The sequence below is a fragment of the Arabidopsis lyrata genome (assembly GCF_000004255.2).
Source record: "Arabidopsis lyrata subsp. lyrata unplaced genomic scaffold ARALYscaffold_5, whole genome shotgun sequence".
Lineage (NCBI taxonomy): Eukaryota > Viridiplantae > Streptophyta > Magnoliopsida > Brassicales > Brassicaceae > Arabidopsis > Arabidopsis lyrata.
This window is the reverse complement of record NW_003302551.1, coordinates 17,267,896-17,292,843: the sequence shown is the minus strand read 5'-3', so window position 1 is coordinate 17,292,843 and position 24,948 is coordinate 17,267,896. Positions and strand designations below refer to the sequence as shown.

At 34.0% G+C, this 24,948-nt stretch overlaps 4 protein-coding genes and 1 long non-coding RNA gene across 7 annotated transcripts; 2 read left to right on the top strand and 3 right to left on the bottom strand.

Moving 5' to 3' along the window:
* Positions 1-1,880: 1,880 nt before the first annotated feature.
* On the top strand, positions 1,881-7,984 carry LOC9312351 (rab GTPase-activating protein 1). The gene is made up of 18 exons (XM_021024784.1): positions 1,881-2,230; positions 2,691-2,760; positions 3,111-3,713; positions 3,847-4,026; positions 4,136-4,249; positions 4,354-4,412; positions 4,753-4,819; positions 4,913-4,964; positions 5,049-5,141; positions 5,302-5,385; positions 5,499-5,905; positions 6,054-6,115; positions 6,225-6,294; positions 6,558-6,638; positions 6,720-6,821; positions 7,100-7,236; positions 7,352-7,469; positions 7,600-7,984. The coding sequence occupies exons 1-18, from the start codon at positions 2,151-2,153 to the stop codon at positions 7,711-7,713; spliced, it is 2,493 nt and encodes an 830-aa protein (XP_020880443.1). The 5' UTR covers positions 1,881-2,150; the 3' UTR covers positions 7,714-7,984.
* A 159-nt stretch (positions 7,985-8,143) lies between these two features.
* Positions 8,144-10,346, bottom strand: LOC9312350 (phosphoribosylformylglycinamidine cyclo-ligase, chloroplastic). Its single transcript, XM_002876236.2, has 9 exons — positions 10,236-10,346; positions 9,797-10,099; positions 9,609-9,703; positions 9,438-9,539; positions 9,299-9,358; positions 9,027-9,199; positions 8,852-8,954; positions 8,606-8,764; positions 8,144-8,517 (listed from the first exon to the last, which is right to left on the bottom strand). Exons 2-9 carry the CDS (start codon positions 10,095-10,097, stop codon positions 8,344-8,346), a joined length of 1,167 nt encoding a protein of 388 aa, XP_002876282.1. The 5' UTR covers positions 10,098-10,099; positions 10,236-10,346; the 3' UTR covers positions 8,144-8,343.
* Positions 10,347-10,638: 292 nt separating this feature from the next.
* LOC9312349 (protein TONNEAU 1b) lies at positions 10,639-13,147 on the bottom strand. Its single transcript, XM_002876235.2, has 7 exons — positions 12,880-13,147; positions 12,491-12,623; positions 12,141-12,229; positions 11,843-11,965; positions 11,282-11,406; positions 11,025-11,195; positions 10,639-10,908 (listed from the first exon to the last, which is right to left on the bottom strand). The coding sequence occupies exons 1-7, from the start codon at positions 12,964-12,966 to the stop codon at positions 10,866-10,868; spliced, it is 771 nt and encodes a 256-aa protein (XP_002876281.1). The 5' UTR covers positions 12,967-13,147; the 3' UTR covers positions 10,639-10,865.
* A 346-nt stretch (positions 13,148-13,493) lies between these two features.
* On the bottom strand, positions 13,494-16,065 carry LOC9314079 (protein TONNEAU 1a). 2 transcript variants are annotated; one of them, XM_002876234.2, is made up of 8 exons: positions 15,826-16,065; positions 15,499-15,631; positions 15,163-15,251; positions 14,929-15,051; positions 14,249-14,373; positions 14,115-14,140; positions 13,863-14,019; positions 13,494-13,757 (listed from the first exon to the last, which is right to left on the bottom strand). In XM_002876234.2, the coding sequence occupies exons 1-8, from the start codon at positions 15,910-15,912 to the stop codon at positions 13,715-13,717; spliced, it is 783 nt and encodes a 260-aa protein (XP_002876280.1). In that variant the 5' UTR covers positions 15,913-16,065; the 3' UTR covers positions 13,494-13,714. The 2 variants fall into 2 exon arrangements, with proteins under 2 accessions (XP_002876280.1, XP_020881421.1); XM_021025762.1 differs by having other exon boundaries at positions 13,863-14,028; positions 15,826-16,033.
* Positions 16,066-17,118: 1,053 nt separating this feature from the next.
* On the top strand, positions 17,119-18,902 carry LOC110228002. 2 transcript variants are annotated; one of them, XR_002331599.1, is made up of 3 exons: positions 17,119-17,169; positions 17,576-17,695; positions 18,305-18,902. It is a non-coding gene; the product is annotated as an uncharacterized LOC110228002 (long non-coding RNA). The 2 variants fall into 2 exon arrangements; XR_002331600.1 differs by lacking the exon at positions 17,119-17,169 and adding an exon at positions 17,238-17,368.
* Positions 18,903-24,948: the final 6,046 nt, after the last annotated feature.

The following is a 24,948-nucleotide window of genomic DNA, read 5'->3' as shown; positions in this document are numbered from 1 at the left end:
CAACCTACTGCCTTTTTCATGAGTCTCATTTCGTTGTAATGTCTCTGCATTGCTCATTTCCATTATGTGCATTCTCTATTGCTTCCTCGTACGTTTGTATGTTTGAATCTAAAACACTTACAAAATCTTGGTGAACATTTGGAAGATAATCATTTAGTCCCATACAAACTGAATGTGATATAATCATTGGGTTGGTTTACCCAAACCGACCAATATTTGGATTTGTAACCAAGTGTTTGAGAACGTGAGAGTATTATAGAGAAACTAGAAACAAGAAGTTAAGTTCCTTACTAGTCCTACACAAAACTCCAAAATATACACTTATATAGGTAAATATATACAGTACAAGAAATAGTAGATTCCAATAAACGATTGGATCGGCTAAAGTTCTATAACTGTGCAATCAACTAGCCATTGGTGGATATTCTTCATATTTCTCAAATCTGGATTTTCATATTTGCTTCATCTTCTATTGATTTTGCACCTAAACTCCAACACAGTTATGTAAACATATCTTAAGTTTGTGAAGTGTGACTGAAATTAATCGTTTCTTTCTGGTTGAACTTAACTATATGAATATCAAAGTTACAACTTGTATTAACTGTTTTCAACACAATAGTTATCAAAGTTAAATATCAAAGTCCATTGATTGATATATCAAACAATTCGTATCTAAAATAAGAATTTTAATATATTATAGAAATTTCTCATTTGATTAAATGTACTCTCTCCGTTTCATAATATATGATGTTTTAGAGCATGTGCAGTGGGGAAAACCTATATTTGTCTCTCAAATATATTATTTTAATAATTTTTGTATAAATTTTTAATTTATTTAAAATTTAAACTATAAATAAAATTTATATATAATCAATTATGGTGAGATATGTGTCGAATGAGTCTCTCACAAGATTCTCAAAGTATCTCACCTGAGAGACTTACTTTATTATCTTTCTTATTTTATACTGTAATTTTTTGTGGGTGAAAGACTCGTTGAGAGACTACTACTAAACATACTTTTAGAGAAACTTTTTGTTTTTAAGTTTCAATACAAACTATAGATTAACTTAATATTATATAATTATTTATATTGTACAGTTTCTTTTATAATTGGTTGAACTTTTTAAAAATAGATATTTTTTTTGTTTTTGTGTTTTTAGCTAAAACGTGTTATAGTATATATTAGGGAGTAACATATAAAGCGCATTGGCATTACTTAGACGATGGATTTAGCAAATCTAAGAAAAAGTTTATTTATTTTTTTAGCGAGATTTAATTCCCTAGAAAAGTCCTTTACCAACTCCTAAAGCAATTGGTCCTTTACCGACAAATCGACAACCATTACAATCCCCACAATTATTTTCTTGTATATCTTTTTAGAATTAAAAATGAATCGCCTCAATCAAAGATTTTTGTAAATGTTCATTAGTTTTTGAAGTTGTAGAACAGAGAGTTTGGAGACCGGTCTCGCTACAAGGTGAATATGCATGGTCCGTATGATAAACCATACGTTTACACTTGTTACACCAATCATATAGTAAATTAATAACGTTCGTTACTTGAGTTTAGAATACAAGCATGAGAGTTGACAATTACGATACATCATGACGTAGATGTCCTTAATCCATATCTAAAACAACTTTGTCTATCTTTCAAAGCAGGTGATATAGACTCCACACCACAACCATATCAAAATTCGATATAAGGATATGATTTTTCTTTTATCAAATCGTCATAGCATAATATTGTGAGATATTTTGATAAAACTTATACCAAGACATTGGAACACAATTACACAACTGTGAAATTCACATTTACATCCAAAATAAGGAAGTAGTTAATAGTTAAAAAAAAAAAAAAAAGTTTAATAATGAGAGAGAGAAAAGGAGCTTTTGGACTCGGTGTCAAAGGAAACGCAGTCAAAATAGGGAGTCACACATGTAATAAACCTTGGTCGACAATCTCGCCCTTTCCATGTGATTTCTCCACTTCCTCTCTCTCTCTACTGCAACTTCCTCCTTCTTCTCAACTTCAGTCGCGTAACGATGATAATGATCAACTAGCCTGGAGATTGGATCTTCTTCTTCATCCTCTCACCAGTTTTCTCAACTCTTCACCGGCTAGATCTCTTTTTTTTTTCCCGCTAACGAATGAGGAGCGTTTCGGCCGCCGCCGCTGCTGCTGCTGCTTCTAAGCCTCTTAATCCTCTCGTCGCCTTCGAGCACAAGAGGTTGCTCCTTATTTTCCTCCTTACTCTCTACATTTCTGTTTCCTCTTTTTGGTTTGAACTTGCGCTTCTCTCTTTAGCTTTTTGCTACACTCGCTGAGCGAAATGTTGTTATCTCCGATTTCGAGAGTTTTAATCTGGCTTGCTTTTTGTCTACTTTTGCGTTTTCTTAACAATTAGTTGGGATTTTGGTGATTATTGATCTTGATTTGAAGTACATCCTAGTGATTTGCTGCCAGAGGTGACTATTGCTCTCAATGTGGCATGATTCAGTGAAGATGGTCTTTGATAGCCAATTCGATTTGTTTGAGAGAAAAATCAGGAACTGAGCTTTTCCTAACGTTTCGTTTGCTGTTATATTTTGTATAAAAGTCTAGGAAACATGGAGATTCCGTCTGAGTTATTGATGTATTTAATATATCACTAGTATTTTGGCAATTCATTTCGCCTTTTTTGTGAACAGGGATGCATATGGATTTCCTGTCAGACCTCAGCATGTTCAGAGATACAGAGAATATGCTGATATTTACAAGGTTCTATATCCATAATAGCGCTCCTATTTTCTTCTACTCTGATTTTACATCCGCATGATTCATTGGAACAGCTTGTTTTGCCTTTAATTTGGTTATGACCGTGGTATTATTGTGAGAGTGCTGATTCCATTTCGAATCCTAGTCATAGAGAAATCCTGTGTGAAAGATATCAAAATAGGACTAACCTATAACTTCACGGATTGATGTGCCTGTAGAACTACACCTTAGATACCAAATGCTTGTAATAGCTTCTTTTTGGTTCTTGGAATGTTAGAAGCAGATTCTATCATTATTTCCTAAATAAGTCCCCTAAACCTAACTTGTGATTGTCACTCTTTGCTGACAATCAGGAAGAAGAAGAAGAAAGGTCGGACAGGTGGAACAGTTTCTTGGTAGATCATGTCGAATCGACTGAGTTACCTGCAAACGGATCATCTGAAAATAGTCATGCACCATCTAGTGAAAGTGAGAAGGAAAAAGAGAAGGAATTAAACAAGGGGCCTGGTGAAGATCTGCATACTGACAAGTTAGGTTCTGATGTAACTCCTGATAATGCAAGTGAAGAAGAAGGACACCCCGATGCAGAGAAGAATGTTCACAGAGTGCAATTATGGACTGAGATCAGACCATCTTTACGATCAATTGAAGACTTGATGAGCATCCGTGTCAAGAAGAAGGGAGATTTATCAAAAATCGAGCAAGAGGCTCTGAAAGTGAAATCTTCACCTTCATTCGATGATGCCAAATCTGCCAAGGGAGCATCTGAGAATGATTCTGAAGACGAGTTCTATGATGTTGAGAGGTCGGATGTTCAGGATGGTTCGTCTTCAGATGGTACAAGTGTCTCTGGCATTCCTGTTACTCCTGATGCAAGTCCACTGTCTACATGTCCTTGGAAGGAAGAACTTGAAGTGCTGATTCGCGGCGGTGTACCTATGGCTCTGAGGGGGGAGGTAATAAATCTTGTCGTGTCTACATTACTGCCTTATCTTCCTATTTCATATCATGCTCTAGCTCGCCATTTATAGTTCGTTAGTCTTAGGTCTTGTTCAATTATAATCGTCACATTTATCAATAACTTTTCAGTTATGGCAAGCATTTGTGGGTGTGAGGAAACGACGCTGCAAGGATTATTACCAAAACCTTCTTGCTGCAGATAGTTCTGTAAACACCATAGAGCAAGAGGATATGCAGCATGTTGATGATAAAGGTTCAATTACAGAATCTATTGCTGTTGTGGAAAAATGGAAAGGACAGATAGAAAAGGTAGTACTCGAAAATTTATTCAGCCTTGACCCTCTCTATCTAGTGGTGCAGCGTTGGCTTATGCTGAAGTTGATCAGGATTCTTATGCCGTTACTTGTTTCAAGTACAGGACTTACCTCGGACATTTCCTGGTCATCCTGCTCTGGATGATGATGGTAGAAATGCTCTACGGCGTTTGCTTACTGCTTATGCTAGGCATAATCCTTCTGTTGGATACTGTCAGGTATTGGTTCTTAACCAATAGCATGATCTTTATTTTAGTACTGAGACATAGTAAAATTAACATTAATATCAAGTTAATATCTTGTGTCAATATACATTCTGCAGGCTATGAATTTCTTTGCTGCGCTTTTATTGCTTTTGATGCCAGAAGAAAATGCCTTTTGGTATGTTCACGAATTTGATGAATTTACCATCTCCTTTGATGTGTGTTTACTGTTTAGTTTGTGTTCTATCGCTTTCACTTCTTCCAAACATTAACTGTTCTTGGGTCATTCTCTGTATCCTTATTTCTACCTAAACCAATGTTGTTTGATTAATCTACTATTTCCATTCCTAATCTTATTTTTTCTGTCTAAACACGAACTCCTTGCTCTGTGCTTAGTTTTTATATCTGTCACTTTCATATTGTCATGGTTGATTTAACTGTTATTAGGCATCCTTATCTCTTCTCCTTTTTTCTTTCTAAACCGATGCCCTTTCTAATTAAATACGTATGATTTTTAGGGCGCTTACAGGACTTATTGATGACTACTTCAATGGTTATTATTCAGAAGAAATGATAGAGTCTCAGGTGATAATATTAGTTACCTGTCTATATACATTTGCAATTTTTTTGGGGCTGACTGGTGATAGCATCATGACAACATGCACCTTCATATTTTAGGTTGATCAACTAGTTCTGGAGGAGTTAGTTCGAGAAAGATTTCCTAAATTGGGTGAGTTCCCTCAGAGATTTTTTGTTTCATCTTAGAGAATGTTCACAGTTAGTACTAAGATCTGCAATTTTTGTATGTCTACAGTTCATCATCTGGATTATCTTGGAGTGCAAGTGGCTTGGGTTACAGGGCCATGGTTTCTTTCCATCTTCATGAATATGCTTCCATGGGAAAGTGGTCAGGTTTTAAACATTGGAATTAAAGCTGTCTTGTTTGAAAGAGAATTGAGTAACTAGTAATATATGATGGAAATCTGTTAAAATTTTATCATCTTACTCTTTGAGATTTGGGACTGAGAACCCATTGTCTTTCTAAATGTTCGACTTCTTGATCACAGTTCTTAGAGTCTGGGATGTGCTTCTCTTTGAGGGAACTCGTGTTATGCTTTTCAGAACTGCACTCGCATTGATGGAACTATATGGTACTTGATTGAAACTGCTGGTCTTATAATTCAAGTAATATAGTTTGTGAACCTTCTGAATGCAGTGGCATCATCATCGAGACTGCTCTAACTTATGATTTAATTTACCTCAGGTCCTGCATTAGTTACTACGAAGGATGCTGGAGACGCTGTTACTTTGCTACAATCACTGACTGGATCAACATTTGATAGCAGCCAGCTAGTTTTAACTGCTTGCATGGGTTACCAAAATGTACACGAAATTAGATTGCAGGAATTGCGAAGCAAGCATAGGCCAGCTGTGATAGCTGCACTTGAAGAAAGATCAAAGGGGCTTCAAGCTTGGAGGGATTCTAAGGGCCTTGCCTCCAAATTATATAATTTTAAGCAAGACCCAAAATCTGTTCTGGTGGATGGAAAAGTCTCATTGTCAAATGGGAGTTTGTCTCGATCTGAGTCAGGATCAAGTAATGCTGATGAAGTATTGGTTAGCCTAACTGGGGATGGGGAGGTAGATTCTGTTCAAGATCTTCAAGCGCAGGTAATTTTTTGTCCTTCCTGTTGGCGTGGAGATTCTCCCCCAAGTCCTTAGTACACTTGAATGTTGGATGATTATGTTTGGTGAAACGGTTGAAAAATTACTTGATACCTACAAACCCCTTCTGAAAGTTGACTGACAACCTTTTCAGGTTCTGTGGTTGAAGGCTGAACTCTGCAAGTTGCTTGAGGAGAAACGATCAGCTCTACTTAGGTTAGTTTCTTTTCTCAACAAATAACTGACACTAGATGGTAGAAGTTTTATATCTCTCCTTATTGTTCCTCAATATGGAATGTCTCCCAAACTTCTGATTTTGTGGTAGAGCTGAAGAGTTGGAGATTGCTCTCATGGAGATAGTAAAGGAAGACAATCGGCGTCAATTGAGTGCCAAGGTATTCCAATAAAGCTTGCCACTTGACAGTTAATTTTCCAATTAAGCATATAAGCTCGCATTATGTTACTTGTCTCTTTATCCATGTTCTGAATATGAAGACTATTTTTTCTGTCACTTTTATTATCATTACTTTCCTTTCTCTCTTTTCTTCTCCTGCTGGTTCCTCGTCACACATCTCTGTGCTGATCCAATTTGAAGGCTCATTGGTGCTAAGTTAGTTTTGAGATGTGAAATGCTACTTGTCATGAATGTGAACTTCAGGTCGAACAGTTAGAGCAAGAGATGGCAGAAGTTCAGAGACTCCTCTCTGATAAGCAGGAACAAGAAGGTGCAATGCTACAGGTTTGCATTTGCATGATCAATCTGTTTTATTTCTTCGTTTATGGCTGAGAAAGATTCTGAGATTAATTGATATGTATGAAGGTCTTGATGCGGGTGGAGCAAGAACAGAAGGTAACAGAAGATGCACGAAGATTTGCTGAGCAGGATGCAGAAGCGCAGAGATATGCTGCTCAAGTCTTGCAGGTAAATATGTTTGCACTGACTCCTACCAACACAAATGTGGCTAGGCTATTCAGTTTTAAAGACCTTTAACTGTCTCTAGTTATCGGTCGTTACTCGCCTTCCATGGAGTAGAGTTACACATTAGTTTAGGAAAAATAATCTCTTTATATCCTCTATTATTTCTTGTCTGTATGTTTTCAGAGCTGCGTGTTTCGAATGCTACTTTATATCCTCTTCCTTTTTGTATCCTCCTGTTTTATCTTAGATCTTTTCTGTAACGAATATGACAACTGGTCTAGGAAAAATACGAGGAAGCTGTTGCTGCACTGGCTGAAATGGAAAAGAGAGCAGTGATGGCAGAGTCCATGCTCGAGGCGACTTTGCAGTATCAATCTGGGCAACTCAAAGCACAACCTTCACCACAACCTTCACCACGGTGTGTTCTTCTTACCTGAGACTACTCAAAACATAAACACTCGATGGGTTATGACTAATGACCCACGCGTGTGTATTCTAAATTGGGTATATATTCATACTTTTTACCCATACAGGCAAGTTAACCAAGATTCGTCAGTCAAAAACATCAATGATCATATACCAGAACCTCCTCCAAGCAGGATCAGTTTGCTAGCACGGCCATTTGGACTAGGGTGGCGCGACAAGAACAAGGTAAGTCTTCTTCTTACACAACATATTTAGAGGCGGCTTCACCCAAGAAACACCTCAAAAATTGTCTTTAAAACCAAATAGTTTCTCCTACTTACGTATAATCATATACGAACTGACGGGCAATTTGCAGAACACAACACCTGAAAAAACTACGGAGCATGTTAATGACGAGAAGCCATCATCAACAGAGGGAAAAGAGACTAACTCTGAACCAACAGACGGTAAGGTCCAAGACATTTCCTAGGTATATCAAGCTTGAAAGCTCTCTTTTCCACTTCCATCTTCAAATCAAATCGTAGTAGCTAAATCGTCCTACGTGTAGTGGCAATAGCTTATCAGTTCTCAGTCACCCTTTTTCATAATTCCGGATTGAAGTTTTGGACATAAGTTTTAAATACATTCATTTGTTGTTTGTGGTATGTTATAAATATATTCATTTTAAGGAGGTGGGATACATACAAGACATGAATGGTGTATATAGTTCAGTAAACTAGCAAGTATTCGATTCTCTTGGATACCCCCAGTTTTATAATATATGAATTTAATGAAGAATTCTTCCTACAACATTTTTTTGTTATGCGACAATTAGCCTTAAATCATACCACCAACTAGGCAACTACATGTTTAGAATTTTATATAATTATAATGATAATATACATCTTTTTGTGCGACAATGAGCTTAAACTTATACCAATAACATTGGTTATATTTAATAAAATTAGAACACAATAATACATGACGTTTTCAAAAATGCCTCATCTCATGGTTTGTAACCTCATAAAACCGTAGACAATTACTTCATAAAAATGGATTTCTTAAAACGGTGGGAAACCAAAACTTAAAAGGCACAGAAGAAAAAAGTACACACAACACTCTACTGATAGCTTACGCCTTCACCGTTGATAACCTCTCCTACGCGATACGCAACATAGTCTCCATTCTTGGCTTCTTGTAGTATTCGTGAAGCCGCCTCTGGACTAACCACCATAACCATCCCTATCCCCAGGTTAAACGTCCTTCTCATCTCCATGTCTTCTATTCTCCCAGACTATATAATACACCAGAAAACAATCAAACATTCTTAAGTATAAACATCATCGTCTGTTCAGGATCTCAATGATTCTCTCATTCATTACCTGTTGGATCCACTTGAACAACGGTGGAAGTTCCCAAGCATCGGTGTGAATAACAGCACCCAAACCATCCGGGAAGACTCGGGGAATGTTGTCTGTGAAACCTCCGCCTGTTATATGAGCTATCCCCTTCACTCCTCCTCTACTGATTATGTCAAGTACCTGCGAAAGTGCGAATAGCAGAGAGAGAGAAAGTCATAGAGTTGTTACAAATGTGATGATGGAATTCTTGTTGACAAGAAAACCGACCTGTTTCACATAAATGACAGTGGGTGCCATTAAAGCTTCACCAAGAGTAGTTAATCCACCTGGCAGCGCATCATTCAGCGAAAGATTGCTTCGAGCCAATACCCTGCAACAATTGGAATGTGCATAAGTGCCATGAAATCAGAAGTTTAAAACCTCGACTATCGCTAATTTTTACCTTCTTACTAAAGAGAAACCATTGGAATGAACACCGCTAGAAGGGAGGCCAATAAGAACATCGCCAGCAACAATGTTTTTTCCGTTGATAACAGCATTTTTCTTTACTATCCCTACTGCAAACCCACTGAGATCGTACTCGCCCTCTGCGTAAAAGCCAGGCATCTCTGCAGTCTAAAACAACAAAAACAAAAACCGATTGAAACAAAAGCATGGAAAGATGCATAAACTACATTGCCAGAACCTGGAACTGAGTTAAACAGTAACACATACCTCTCCCCCTAAGAGAGCACATTCCGACTGCCGACAACCTTCAACAATCCCTTTAATGACCTGGAAACAAAGCATACATCAATATCAAGTCCTACAGCAAGCTCAAATTCAAAAGGGGAAAGAGATGAAGCAGTGGTACCTTTTCTGCAAGGTCTACATCAAGACGACTAGTAGCAAAGTAATCAAGGAAAAACAGAGGCTTTGCACCAGAGGTAATAATATCATTCACACTCATAGCAACCTATAACAATAAGCTAAACCATGAGTTTAGGGGCTAGCATAAATAAAGTCACAAAGACAATTGCTATACCAAGTCGATTCCAATGGTGTCATGAATTCCAGTTTCAAATGCCAATTTCAATTTAGTCCCTACACCATCGGTACCAGCTACGAGATAATCATCACCTGCTCAACCAAAGCCACATACACTCATTCATCAGAAGAATGAAAAGTTTCAACATTCAGGTGAAAATTTTGCAGTTTTCCTTATATATATACCCAATGGAAAGAGACCACCGAATCCACCAATTCCAGGAGCCATCTTTGCGATTCTCTTAACAAGCTCAGTCCCAGCATCGATATCAACACCAGAGTCTTTGTAAGTGAGACTATCAGTGGCATCATCTTTCTTCGACATGGATAAAACACGAGCTACCTTAGTCCTTATTCTCGCCGTCTGAGTAAAGCTGACGGAGACCGGTTTCAGTGATGATACAGAGGAGAAACGGTATCGATTGACAGTGCCAAGAGACGAATAACAGCAGGAAGAAGAAGAAGAGTGCAAAATCCGAGATTCCATGGCTTCAACAGTAGCAAATACAACAAGAGTAGAGTAGTAATTAACAAAAAGGATAAAACTTTTCAAGCGACAAAGATAAAGAGCATAAAGGGTCAACAATAACGGAGGGTGAAGAGAGAAAGTTTAGTTAGGACTTACCGGAGACAGAGTGAGACTGGGAATTGAGGCGACGCCGGGAAAGGGACTTGAGTAGTTTTTGACTCTCAAGAGGAAAACAAATAAAAATGCTTTAAAACCCTAAACACCTAAACAAGGTTACTTGTTAAGTTGTTTTAGTTTTTGTTTTTTTTTGTTCTCACTACAAAGAGAGAGAGATAAGGAAAGACAAAGAAAAAAAAATTAAAGAATTAAAATAAATGAAATTATATATAAATAAATTTGGGAAATGATAATTTTTTGGATTTTTAAATTTATTTAAAACTAGTTTTTTTTGTAAGATATGACACTAGTATTTGAGAATTTCTATGAAAGTTTTGAGATTAATGGCTTAACTGTAGTTGGTTCTATACCATCTTCACAGATTAACATTGGTACATGTTTATTTTCTTAGAGGACAATAGCATTTGGTTGTAATTATATCCATCCAGAATCTTACTTCCAATCGCTTTCTCAAACAATTTCTTTTACGAGATTAAACACAACAAACAAAAAGCTAAAGAAACCAGTTGCAACATTTAAAACCATACATAAACAAAGAAGCGCACACACACACATATATGTATATCAACGTACTACTAATTCACAGCCTGGATTTTATCGAAATCCATATCAATCTTTCCCTTCTTCTTCACTTGTTCCATCCTTCACATTCCTAAACCACAACCAAAACCAATGGATCAGATTATCACAACTTTGTTTTTCAGTTCAATCTTCGATTTTATCTAACTTGTAAGATGCTTAGAATAGTAGAAGAGCCATGAAGCTTACCTCCAAGACGATGTTAGGTTCCGAGTTTTCCTGTCGAGCTGAAGATTTTCCAGTGCTGTTGAAGCTCTCATTACTTCTTCCGGCATATCTTCAGTGTCATATCTCCAATTGTTTTCGTCTTTTCTGTACCCTGAGGTAGCGGCTCCCGATGATTGAGATGCAGAAACCGGCCTGCCCATTAATTAAGCACGTCAGACTCATGAGCAACATGAAAGATTAAAGATCTTTGAATTGGCATAACATTGAGTTAGATTTACCGTCGTTGAGGAGGTAAGCTATCAGAAGCAGATGATCTGCGAGGAGGATTTCTGGTGTCAAGGCTTGATGACGACTCCGTTTCTGACTCTCTCCATGAACTACCACCCATGACCTGCGTCATGTCCTGAAGAAAAATTCATTTAAGAAAAATGCTGATCACTAAATATGAGGAGAAAACGGCAAACAAATTATAATGGTTTTACTATAAGAGGATGGAAACATAATCCTTGGATGTAACAAAAACTTTAGGCTTGGAATTTTCATATCTCTGAAAATTTCAAATCTCGAGCAAGACACTTTAATTTACTTGGAAAAAGTGTGAGGTCGTGAGTACAATATAACAAGATTTTATCTAGTTTGGTAATTGTAAAGCTTAAATTGAACCAACAGGTATTGTCATCTTCACTTGGCCAATAGAGGAACTGAAAGCACTAACGCCCTGAAATCATGTACCATAGCTGGACTATTGTAATTTGTAAGAAGTATGGTTTTAAAGCTTGTAAACAGAAAAAAAAAAGCTATATGTGTAAACATCTTCAGAGGGAAAACAGAAGAAATACCTCGAACTTCAAGAATCCTTCAAGAACATCTAGAAGAAGCGGTCTATTATCTCCATTTCTGTTGAGCTCATAACCATTGTTGATACTAAAGTCACGTACCTCAGACTTCCAAGAATCTTTTGCCTTGGCATAGTTTTCAGGCAGAATGCAGATAACAACATGAGTTAGAAAGTTCATCTTAAACAGATAATAAGATTAACATGAAAGGTGTCAAGTGGAGACATCAAGAAGCATGATGGTCTTCAACCTACTTTTAAGAAATATTAGAAAATCAAAGAAAATGAAATATATTGATTACCAAATTGCATTCTGGTTGATAAACTTTGAGCGTGTGATTGAGTTGCGCCCAGTCCAAATATTCACAAATCAATGCAGATAGCAACCTGCCTGCATTTTAACATTTTATAAAGTGATCAAGATGACCTACTCAACTGCACAAAACCACAATGTTCAAATTGCCTAAGCATAGAATCAAGCAAAGTTTCACCCGGAAAAACAAAGTAGACACATTTCGAACAAGCGAATATATCTAAGTATCAAGAAAGCATTTCCAAACCCAGACATGTCATTTAGAACCAAAGCATTCAAAGAGAAAAGATGTGAAGGATAAAAGTGAAGAGAGAGATATAGGCAAAAGTTGAGAAAGACCTGAAGGAGAAGCATGAAGCTGCCTTGCACGCTCATTACAGCTTCCCAATAAAGCTGGAGGGAGTCCTTCGTTGTTCTCTATCACTCTATCCTCTTCTTCGATTGCCTCAAACACACTCGCACGGAGCTCAGCCTACAGAAACAACTAAAGTATCAGCAGGAAAAGAAAAACCAACTCTTCAATCTCCAAACCAAATGTTAAAGAATCCAATTCAGCTGAGAAATCAAAATGACAACTTTTTCCACAGACTCAATTTCTAAGTAGGACAAAAACTGGGAATTCAAATGCATAAGTAGATCTGGAAGCCTAAAGAAGAAATGAATGTTTTTCTTTTTCTCTGCGAAATTTGAATCGACGCAATAATGTATGGCACAGAACTCGCGGTTACCCGGATCTTAGCGAGAACACCTTTCTTCTCTAGGGTTCGAGTGACTAAGGTCTTGAGATCCATCATCTCTCTTGTATAATCGTCCATTGTTCTCACCGCCAAGTGAAGGATCAGATCAAAATTACAGATCTCCTGATAATGCAATCGGATTATTGGTCGCCGGAGGATTCGACAATGCCGGTCGGAGAGAAGCGTTTGCGTCAGCCAGAGTGGCTTCTTTCGATACTTTGGTTTAAAGTTTAAACGAGAGAGAAGAAGTTGAAATATCGAAATAAAAACAAAAAAAATACGAGTACACAACAACAAAATTCAAATAATTATACTTTCTATCTAAAATAATTGCTTTTAAAAGATAAATATGAAACCAAACAAAAGTTATTGGATAACAAAATCTGTTTTAATCCTATTGAAGATTGACAACATTAACTTAAAGATATTGTATGTGTCTAGTCTTGCACAGAGAATGAGACTAGTAGTGACATTGAAGTGCTACTTTTTTTACAACGGAGAGAAGTAAATGGAGCTCACTAGAGACAGAATTTTGGACTCTAATGAGAAACTCAAACAAGAAGGAAGTGAATATACAACTGTTAACACAAGCAACCACATTGTGCTTTCTTTGTGAACTCTTCTCTTCCCACAACAAATCTCAGAAGAAAACATTAGCTGTTTAATATTTTTTGTTCGCAAGGAGAGACAGAGATTCGTGCGTTAAAAAAAAAAAAAGGCTAATTGGAAACGCAGTTGCAAATAAAGGAGAAACATACATATATCACGTACACAAACCATTACTACTAATCCAGATGCTGCATTTTTTTTTATCCCAAGGCCTAAATCAATCCCTCCCTTCTTCTTCATTTGTTCCATCCCTCACATTCCTACAACACAAGCAACAAGCCCCATGGATCAAATTTACCACAACTTGCTTTGTTTTCCTATGTTTTCTTTTCAATCCATGATAAGAGCCTTCCTTGAATGCTTACCTCCAAGACGATGTTAAGTTCCGAGTTTTCCTATCAAGCTGAAGATTTTCCAGCGCCGCCGAAGCTCTCGTTACCTCTTCATTTGCATCTTGATTACCTTGTCTCCAATTGAACTCATCTTTTCTGTAACCAGATGTAGACAACCCGGCTCTTCTATCTAAAACATCTTGTTATAATTATTTGGAAATCAAAAACCATGAAGCATACATATTTCATCCAATACTTTAAGAAATTAGGGAAATGATGACTCACCCGATGCTTGAGATGCAGAAACCGGCCTGCCCATTTATTTAAAGGTAGGTAAATCAATCATGTCAGACTCATGAGCAACATGGAAGAGTAAAGATTTTTGATTTGGCATAACAAGGAGTTGAAGATATGTGTACCTCCGTTGAGGAGGTAAGCTATCAGAAGCAGATGATCTGCGAGGAGGATTTCTGGACTCAAGGCTTGATGACGACTCTGTTTCTGAATCTCTCCTTGAACTACCACCCATGCCCTGCGTCATGCTCTGAAGAAAAAAATTCAGTTAAAAAAATGTTGATCACTTCTGAAGAGAAGACAGCAAAAGACAGATGATAATGGTTTAACTATGAAAGGATGGAAACATGGTTCTTAGATGTGAAGAGAATTTGAGGCTTAGAAATTTGCTAAACTTGTTTCTCAAATCTCAGAAGAATTCAATCCTGACTAAGACACTTTATTTTCTTGGAAAACTATGAGGAAGCAAGTACAAAGTACCAAGATTTTATTTAAGTTGGTGTTTGCAAAGCTTGAGGTAGCGAGTAAAAAGTACCAAGATCTAGGGGTTGTAGTGTTTTCAGTTCCTGTTCTGTACAGCTTGAGTGTAACCAACAAGTATTGGTCATATTCACTTACAGAACAGGAACTGAAAACAATACAACCCAGAAATCACACATACTACAGGTGGACTATTGTAGTTTGTTTGAAGTATGGTAGTAAAGCTTGTAAACTGAGAGAAGAAGAGAAGAAGATATATATAGTAAAGTTCAGTTATCCGCTTCGCTGCAGACATCTCCACAGGGGAAAAAACAGAAAGAAATACCTCGAACTTCAAGAATCCTTCAAGAACATCGAGAAGAAGCGGTCCACTATCTCCATTTCTGTTGAGCTCAAAACCATTGTTGCTATTAAAGTCGCGTAACTCAGACTTCCACGAATCTTTTGGCTTTGCATAGGTTTTGCAGGAGATCACCAGATTAGTGAGAAAAGTTCATCTACAATCTTCTTAATGAAATATAGCAAAAAAAAATTAAAGAAAAGGAACTATATTGATTACCAAATTGCTTTCCGGTTGATAAACTTTGAGCGTGTGATTTAGTTGCGCCCAGTCCAAATATTCACAAATCAATGCAGATAGCAACCTGCCTGCATTTTAACATCTTATAAAGTGATCAAGATGACCTACTCAACTGCACAAAACCACAATGTTCATATTGCAAAGTTTCGTTCTTGATGCGATTCCGTCCAACAGAAAAAGGGCACACACATTTAGAACAAGCCAACAGTAGACTATTGAGAAAAAGCATGGTAGGATCACAAATCAAACAAAAAATTGCAAACCATTCATAGGGGAAAGGAAATAAAGAGATAAAGGCAAAACTTGTGATAAAACCTGAAGGAGAAGCATGAAGCTTCCTTGCACGCTCATTGCAGCTTCCCAACAAAGCTGGAGGAAGTCCTTCATTGTTATCTATCACTCTATCCTCTTCTTCGATTGCCTCAAACACACTTGCACGGAGCTCAGCCTGCATAAGCAACTAAACTATCAGCAACACAAACTCTTCAATTAAAAAAATCGATCTGAAAGCAGGAACCCTAGAAAAAGAGAGTAATTTATGTATTTCAAGCGAATCACTTCTCTGTTCTCATTTTTACACAAAAATCTCTGAGAAATTCGAAGCATCTGAAAAATGTATGGTAGACAAGTAGAGGACTTTACCCGGATCTTAGCGAGAACACCTTTCTTCTCTAGGGTTCGAGTGACCAAAGTCTTGAGATCCATCATCTCTCTTGTATAATCGTCCATTGTTCCCAACACCGAATCAAATCAAAGTAAGAACAAAATAGGGTTTCTGGCCGTGGAGAATCTGAAAGATGGTGGCCGTCGGGAGAGAAAGACGTTGAAAGATAATAAAACAAAAACAGTAAAATTGAAAAGAAAAAAAAATACACACACACACTTTTCAAATTTTCCCCTAAGAGATCGATAGTTTCCACTCTCGTCCGAAATTTTTAATTTTGCGATTTTGCCCCCCAATTATTGTGAAAAAACGAAATTGGGATGCCAAGTTCACATTTTGAGATCACAACACATTTGCATTCATGGATAAAAACATATTAAGAAGTTCGGTCCAACTCCAATATTGCCAAGCATATGATTAAAGAATGTGTTTGAACTGCTTTTTTTTTGGAATCACACGAGGTTATGGTAGAGAGGACTTGCTGCTTCTTTTGGGTGGATGAGGAGGTCTAATGTTGCTAAAGAGGAGAAAGAATCATACTAGTTGTTTGAGCATTTTCCAGTGAGAATTACTGACCATTATTATGATATAGAACCTTAGAAACCGAATGAACAAAATAAGCATTAGATGTCCGCTCGCAAGTTGGGCCAGAGAATGGTAATCACTCGTTCTTAGATTATAATGTTGGATGGAAAGACCTAACCTTGCTTGTCCTTGAAGCTGTATGAAACTTTGGTAACTTTAGTGTTGATTTAGTTGACCATCTAATTTATAAAATCTTTATATAATAAATCACAAGTTGATTCTCAAAAAACTGCAATCTTCTCCATCTGCCACATGTACTTTGCTGACATGTCTCTCAAATATTCACTCTATTTTCTTTAACCGAATTGCCTTTTTCTATTTTAATTCATTTAAAGGAAAAAAATTTTTAACTTCTTCTATTTCTACGGAATTTCCAATATTATTATAAAAAATTAAATCACAAGTTGATTCACAAAAAACTGCAATCTTCTCCATCTGCCACATGTACTTTGCTGACATATCTCTCAAATATTCACTCTATTTTCTTTAATCGAATTGCCTTTTTCTATTTTAATTCATTTAAAGGAAAAAACTTTTTAACTTCTTCTATTTCTACGGAATTTCCAATATTATAAAAAATAATTAAAGCAAAAATCTTTCCCACGATCCTTTCCACTGCAACCGTTCGTCCATCTCTTACCACAAGATAAAAGTTCATGTAAAAATCTATTTTGTCATCTAATTCGCCTTAACAGAGACAAGTTTTTCTATTGATTCAATGGCTGTAATTTCACACGGTTTGATCTTTTATTCTCTTCTTAAATTCTGTTTTTTACTAAGTTTTCTTACTGTATCTTTCTTTTTTTTGTATGTTCTACTTCTACACAAACAGATCTATAACAAAATTATTAAAGGATCACATTAAAGGACTTTATCGAACACAAGAGTAACGGGCAGTCGTCTTTTTCAAAATTTTAATGGAGATTGAACATCTGGGTATAAACAATCATAATCATATTTTCTACCAATTCTAGGTTTCTTTGACCGTCCGCAAATCTTATAGCTTTCATTTTCTTTTTTCAATCACTTGACTAACAGATTTTCCAATCTCTTTTTTTTTTCCTTTTTGATTTTCGTCAACAACTGTACACTTGCAAGTGTAATTCCAATTCCTTATTGTATTTTAATGTTATCTTTTGTTAGGAACGAAGCCATGGCCAATCTGCTCAACTATGGCTTAAACATCTTCACATTTATTGCACCAGTCTATTATCAAGTACAATGCATCAGGTCACGAAGAGCCTGAGTTGGATTCTAGGAGAGGTTAGTTTCACTAATAAACACGAACATTTTAATTCTCCACATGTCTTTAACATTTTTTCTTGATTTCATGCCACTATATATAATATGGAAACTATTTCTACTCATGCACGGTCCACAACTTGATCATGGCCAATTCCCTTTCGATCAATCGAATTTATGAGCATTTGATTGGCTTTTCTATTTGTTTTTTTTTTTTTTGGGTCTAACTATATAAGTACTCAACTGCCGTTTTTGTAAGAGACGTTTAATTTATCACAGACTATTCAACTTAGCTTTACTGAACATGGATATTTTATTAGAAAAATCATCCGCAACTTAAATTTTACCTAAAAACAAAATACTCTTACGTTTATTTTTATTTTTTACTAACCGATCAATTTCTCATATTTATTTCATCGTAAATTATTATTTTTAATCAATCTTTGTATATATAGATATACTAATATCATATGTTAATATTTTAATTTTATTTTTATTTATAAATCATTTATATTTATAATATCAACTAATTATTAACAAACAAAATAAACTAATCCCGTGCAAGGCACGGGTCTTAACACTAGTATTGATATATTTACTAAACTGATTAAAAAATACCAAATAAATTAGGTACATACAAGTAAAATGGGAAAGACAAAGCTAATGAGTATATGGACTTGTTTTCTGAATGAGCATTTGAGTATCCAACGCTTTGGGTTTGTCAATGGGATGAATCGGAATAGAACAAGGCCCAAGAAAGAAGGAAAAGTGCAAGCTCAACTCTTGTGTGTTATTAAATACTATGTATTGCTTGTGATCTTGTTACTTAAAGAGTTAAAGTGGAGAGAGTTCTTGGAACTACTTTTCTTTCTTCTTGTAACCGTGTATTGCTGTGATTTTGCAACTTAAAGTGTAGTCGAGTTCTTCTTGTAAGCAAGAAGCTTATCTAGAGAGTTTGATCTAAAGAATACGATATAAATCCGATTTATTCAGTTGTTTCTTGACACAAATAGTGCCAAAAAAAGGAAAAATAGCACATAGTAATATTTTGTTGAAAAAATCAAATTTTATCCTGGATAAAACCAAAGCATCACCAAATTCCATTCTCCTTTTTTTTTTTTGGGCAAACCTTTTATTCTCTTTTTTATTCACCTAAATCTGTTTTTTCTTACTATTTTAGTCCAATCGGTATGTAGCTTGATGTTTTCCATTTTGCTGTGTGTTACATACTCGCAAGTCTCACTACCCTATAGCTAAAAGAAAAAGAAAGAGCACATGTTTATTTGAAAAGGGCATTCTCGTCATTTCGATAGAAACAACTTGAGGGATCAACTCTAACTTTCTTTCTCTCTGTTGGTTTGGTCTCTCAAGAATCAGCTTTAATTTAGCTTTGGCTTTCGGGGAAACGAGGAGGGGAAGCTACCACGTCGCACAAAACTGTTCCCACATATATGCGTCAAACATTAAACCGAAAACGTTAAAACAAAAATTTATTATTTTTCTTAGATTTGACAACAAAAAATAAAATAAAATACCCATCAATTATCAAAGAATATGGTTGAATCTTCAATTATTTAATTTTATAACGTGCTTCATGCGTTTCCACTCTTTTCTCTCTATCACCCTTTTATAGATCTACTCTACCAACAAGCCCCATATTTATTAATCTTAGCAATCGCTTCTCTATTCTCCCTCCATACTTAGCATATATATATATATATATATCTCTATAAACTAGAAAATTCAGAACATTTAGTCCATAATTTTTCGGCCGGATGTTGATCTTAGATACTAAGATTTGTGATATATTGACCTACAAATGTAAATCATATTCCCCCCCCCCCAATTTTTCTTAGTATAGTTCTAATCCTAGGTCTCGAATTCGGATCCAAAAACACTTAAACAAACACTTTTCTAACCGATTGAACCAACAATACTTAGGTTCAATTTAAAATTCTATCTTGAATTTACTCTGTGATGGAAAAAAATTAGTCGGGATGAATGAGAAACTGGTTTTGAAGCTAGAAGAGGTTTTAAAACACTTTAAAAGCTTGTGTTTCATATATGTTCCTACAAATACTGGCATCCTAATTCGTTTTTTAAGCCAATAATATGAGTTTTGTTTATATTTTCAGTCACAATCTTAGCTTAATATATGACTTTTCAACAAAAAAAAGTTTAGTAACTGTTTTGGGCCCGAGTTGCAATCAATAAATAGAATGTGTTGTTTAGCTATAAAATTGAAACTATAAACACAAGGTTAATTAACTAACAAAGAAATTAATCCCATCAATTAATGAATTTTGCATATATCATGTATTTTAACGATAACATACTGATACAACCATCGAAAGAAATTAGAGCTGTAGGTAACATTCCAACTTTTTCGCTTGTGTATAGTTTGAAGTGTAGATGACTTCAAAATATTTATCATGGTGAATTACAAATGATTAAGGTTATTGCATTATTGTGCAGTGCAAGTTATACATAATGTAAGAAAAAAGGTTACTTTAATTTTACCTATTGGAACTACAATGAACAGATATATTTAGTCTTACTAAATAAGGAAAGGCCAGATTCCTTAAAATCTAAATTTCTCTTGCATATCATATCTGGATAAATTGAACGGCTGGGATTTGAGAACCAACTTATCATCAAATCTATCATAATTATTTGAATAAAGAGAGATATAGATTTGGAGTGAGTGATTGGTGAGTGGTTGAATAATATGACAATTGACATAACCCCACTGTCCCTCTGTCTCCATTAAGGTTTCTCTCTCTTACTACTCTCGTCAAGAAACAAATAGTAGTTGGCATATTGGACCCGTCCTTTTTGGTTTAGGCCCCAAACGTGTAAACATCACACCCTCTCTCTCTTATTCTTTATTCATTGACTATAACACATTTTATCATTTTATTGTATAGTTTATGTTGTGGTCTAGATTATCTTTCTTGTTCCTCCAATTATTTGGAATTGAAGACCCATCCCACTGGCCACTACTGAAAAGAAAAAGAAAAATCTTAAGGATGAATGTGTTAAGGAAGGATAGTTAAAATATCTTGAATAGTTTATCTAAATGTGTAATCTTTAATTTAAATGGAAAAGGGGTTGTCCTTGCCAAAACAAAAGAAAAAAAGATAGAGAAAGGACTGTCCTGATTCGTTAAATGACGCATAGAGAAACAAAATCACATGTGATTCTATTTAACACATTGAAGATATCTGCGACGACGCGAAGTACCAAAAAATCCCTGACCGTTAGATTTTTTTTCATACCTTGTGACACGTTGGAATCACACGAGGGACCTATCAATAATTGTTGTCGCTAAATGCCAAATGAAATAAATCAGAATTATAAAGAAAAATAATGACCTAATTGTAATTACTATAAAGCAGAGTAGACCATGTGAGCCGGTTAATTTGTTGTTGAATGCTTGAAAATGTGAAAAGCGGAAATGGATATGTTGAATTGTGTTTCACATATATTTTTTTGTATATATTTCAATCTTATAATTTACCAACATCAACATGTTAGAAAGAAATTACAAATTCAGAATAATGATTTATTGGATGTTTTGTTATCCATATGTTACTCATCTACTACTCCTTCTCATCATTAACTTACGTTTTCCGAAAATCAAAGTATATATATATATATATATATATATATATATATATATATATATATGTAGGTCTTTTATGTATGGAAGAATGAAAATAGTATCAAGGAATATGGAAAGTTTAATCAAAAAATTAACACAAAATAGAATAATAATTAGGTGTTATTATAAAGCACAAAAAAAAAACACTTCAATTTTTTTTTGGAACAACAACGGCTCAAAGTTTTTAATTTTGTTAACTAATTGGGTGTTACCACTTACCAACATACCTATAAGGCTTTTTTTTTTTGTCATCATACCTATAAGGCTATAACAAACATAATTGCATCGATAATCACTCGTCTCTATATAATCTGTTGCTAAATAAGGAAATATTAAAAATTTGTAAAAGTCGGCTAATTCCTAATATTGCTAGAAAATAATTAGGTTGTTGAAAAATTCAGATATTGACTTTTTATTATTTTTATAATTGACGGGGCTAATATTATTTTCAATTAGATTTTGTTTATGGACACACAAGGCGTAATAACGTACACTTGTCAATTAAGAACAAATTTATAATCTTAGAGACAATTGAGCATGCATTAACAAATTTCTTCGGAAATCTATACTATTAATTGGGAAGCACTCAAACATAAATAACCTTATAAAGTGTAAAGTATTACAAAAATGCCATTAGTTTTTGTTTTTAAATAAATTCATTAAAGATACAATAATAATCACAAAATAATATATTTAAATAAAAAATAGTAAAATTCTTTAAAATAATTATTAGTTTCCAAAAAATTAAACTCACTTTCTCTCTCATATTAATTATGGACGAAAATTTAATTTTTTCTTCTAAAAAGTTGTTAACCAATGAGAATTAAAAAACTAAGATTTAATATCTAACTAAAATTTTATCTAAACCAATCCTAATAAACTATTCCATATCAAAAATAAAAAGAAAAATAATAACATTATAATTCAAAATTAAAAACACTATCGTTTAAAAAGTTTTATCAATAGAGGATTTTAAGATTGAATTTGAAATTTCGTAAAAATATTAAATACAAATATTTAAGACTCAGTTTTGTTATAATATTTTCACAAATTTTGAAATATAAAACAAAATTTTATTTCAAAATTTCTAAAAAACGATATTAGATATTAACAAATATTTATATTTACTATGAAATAAATTCAAAAATGATAAATTTAAAGTAATTATCATTATGACATTCGTTTAGAGAAGGTTTCGGAAATATCTAAACAAAAGATTGTACATATTAATTTCGAAATATTTTGTGTTTTTTTTTTCTTCTCAACCGGATCTTCCTTGAACAAATCCATAATATATTGCACACAGTTTTCGAAATAATGTGAACTAATTATATATTTTGCATTCAAAACAAATTATGCAGCAATAACATATCATTTTTATAGATGTATCTCAAGTTTTAATTTTAGTCCCAAAAATTAAATTAATTATGATTAAACAATGAAAAGAAAAATATACAAAATTTAGCTAGAATCATTAATAAATTTGTTAAAATATATTTGTAACTTTAACAGCATACATATTAAACCGCAAAATTCACAATATATATTATAATATTGTATGGTATTTAAAGGTAAGCAAACAAGAATTTGGAATATGATTTTAATGGAATAAAATGAAAATATAAATTACGAGACGAGATGGGAGGGAAACATATATTAAAAATCAAACTAAATACCCAACTGGCATGAGTTCGGGTTATGAGCACTATATAAAATAAATTTGTTTACACACATACGTTTTCAGGTACACATACTCTATTTATGACAGATATGAGACCATAATATTTTTATTTTACGTATACGTGACAGGTTATGGGACAAAGAATTTATGACAGATACCAGACGGTATATTTTTATGTTCCAAAATAGTTACGCCTAGCTAATATACATGAAATAACCCAAACTAAAATCAAATTCATATCCTTTTTAACATATGTAATCAAACTGTTAGGACTGTTTAGATTAGTTAAGAAAATAAAAATATAACACCATTTAACTTTTGCAACTAAATTAATCTGGATCTTAAAATATAATTATGCATTAACGCAACTGAATTTTGTTCATTACTCTAACTTTATAATATTTATACTATTACGAAGTTCACTAACACAACAAAATATTTTATATTTTTAAAATCTATATAACGATTTCTATAAAAATATCTCTACATGTATGTGGATCCAGATCTAATATACTAAAATATATATCATAAAAAGTTAAAAACAACAAAATAATCTATACTGAATTAAAATTTGTTAGAAATTTTTTAAAATATGAAACCCCGCACGTACGTGCGGGTCATGATCTAGTAAAGTATAAATTAGAATCCTTGGATTTTGTTATCAGAAAAATAAAGTAATAATGTTTGATAGAAACATTTTTTTACAAATGTATAGAAACTACTTACTCTTCAACCAATCACAATATAATACGTTCTTTAAGGTTTGACTTATGGTTTTATTAATAACTAAACAACATTAAAAAAAAATTTCTTAAACTATTTATGATGTTATATATCTATTATGTTAAACTTGTTGGTGACTCGATCGAAATATGTAACATTAGATAAATCAAGTAGCAATATTTGACGAGGGAAAAACAGTCTACCATGTAATATTTACGAGGTCTCTTTACCTAGTAGAAGACTAGAAGTCTAGTACATACATCATATAGTATAACTGTAAAAGTGTGTTTCTGTTTTTTTAGGGTTGGATGATTTTTCAGTCATATACAAATTACAATCTCAGCTTTCCGTCTCAAATATTTTGTGTCTGAAAAAACCACCATAAAAAAGTTTATTCTGCATAAAACTACACCAACTTTATTTTTATGCAGAGTTGGTGTAATTTAAAAGATAAACTTTTAAAAAATAAAGTTAAGTGTAGTTTTATGTAGAATAAACTTTTTTATGCCGGTTTTTTCAGAGATAAAAATTTGGAGCAGAAAACTGAAATTACAACTTGTATAGAGTTAAAAACTCAGCCAACCCATTTTTTACTCATCAAATTTTTAACCTCTTTACCTATTTGATGGTATTATTTTTTATTACGATTTTAAAAATATAGGTCCACTCACTTAAAGAAAAGAAAGGAAAAAAGTTTTTTTTTTTTACATCGTATTAACGCGTTGAGTTTACAACATCAAAAGTGTTAATTAAAACTCATCGTACAACCCTATCTACGGCTCCCATATTTAATTAACAAAAATGAAAACTAATATATAGTACAAAATATATTTATTCGATACATCGGCAAGGCAAGTACATTTATATAAGGGATTATTACGGATTTTGTCCTTTTTTATAATGACATTTATGGATTTTGTTCTTTTTTGAATAATTTATGGATTTTGCCCTTTTTTAACACTTAAAAATGTACGTATTTATAAATTTTTTTTTGCAAAAATACGTACATTATACCAAATACTAAACTCTAAGAACAACTGGAACCGACTAAACCCAAACATAACGAATGAAACGCATGTTAAACCATATTTTTGGAGCCTAAAAAAGGGCAAAATCCATAAATTATTAAAAAAAGGGCAAAATCCATAAATGCCATTATAAAAAAAGGCAAAATCCGTAATTAATTTATTATTAAAACCAATTAAA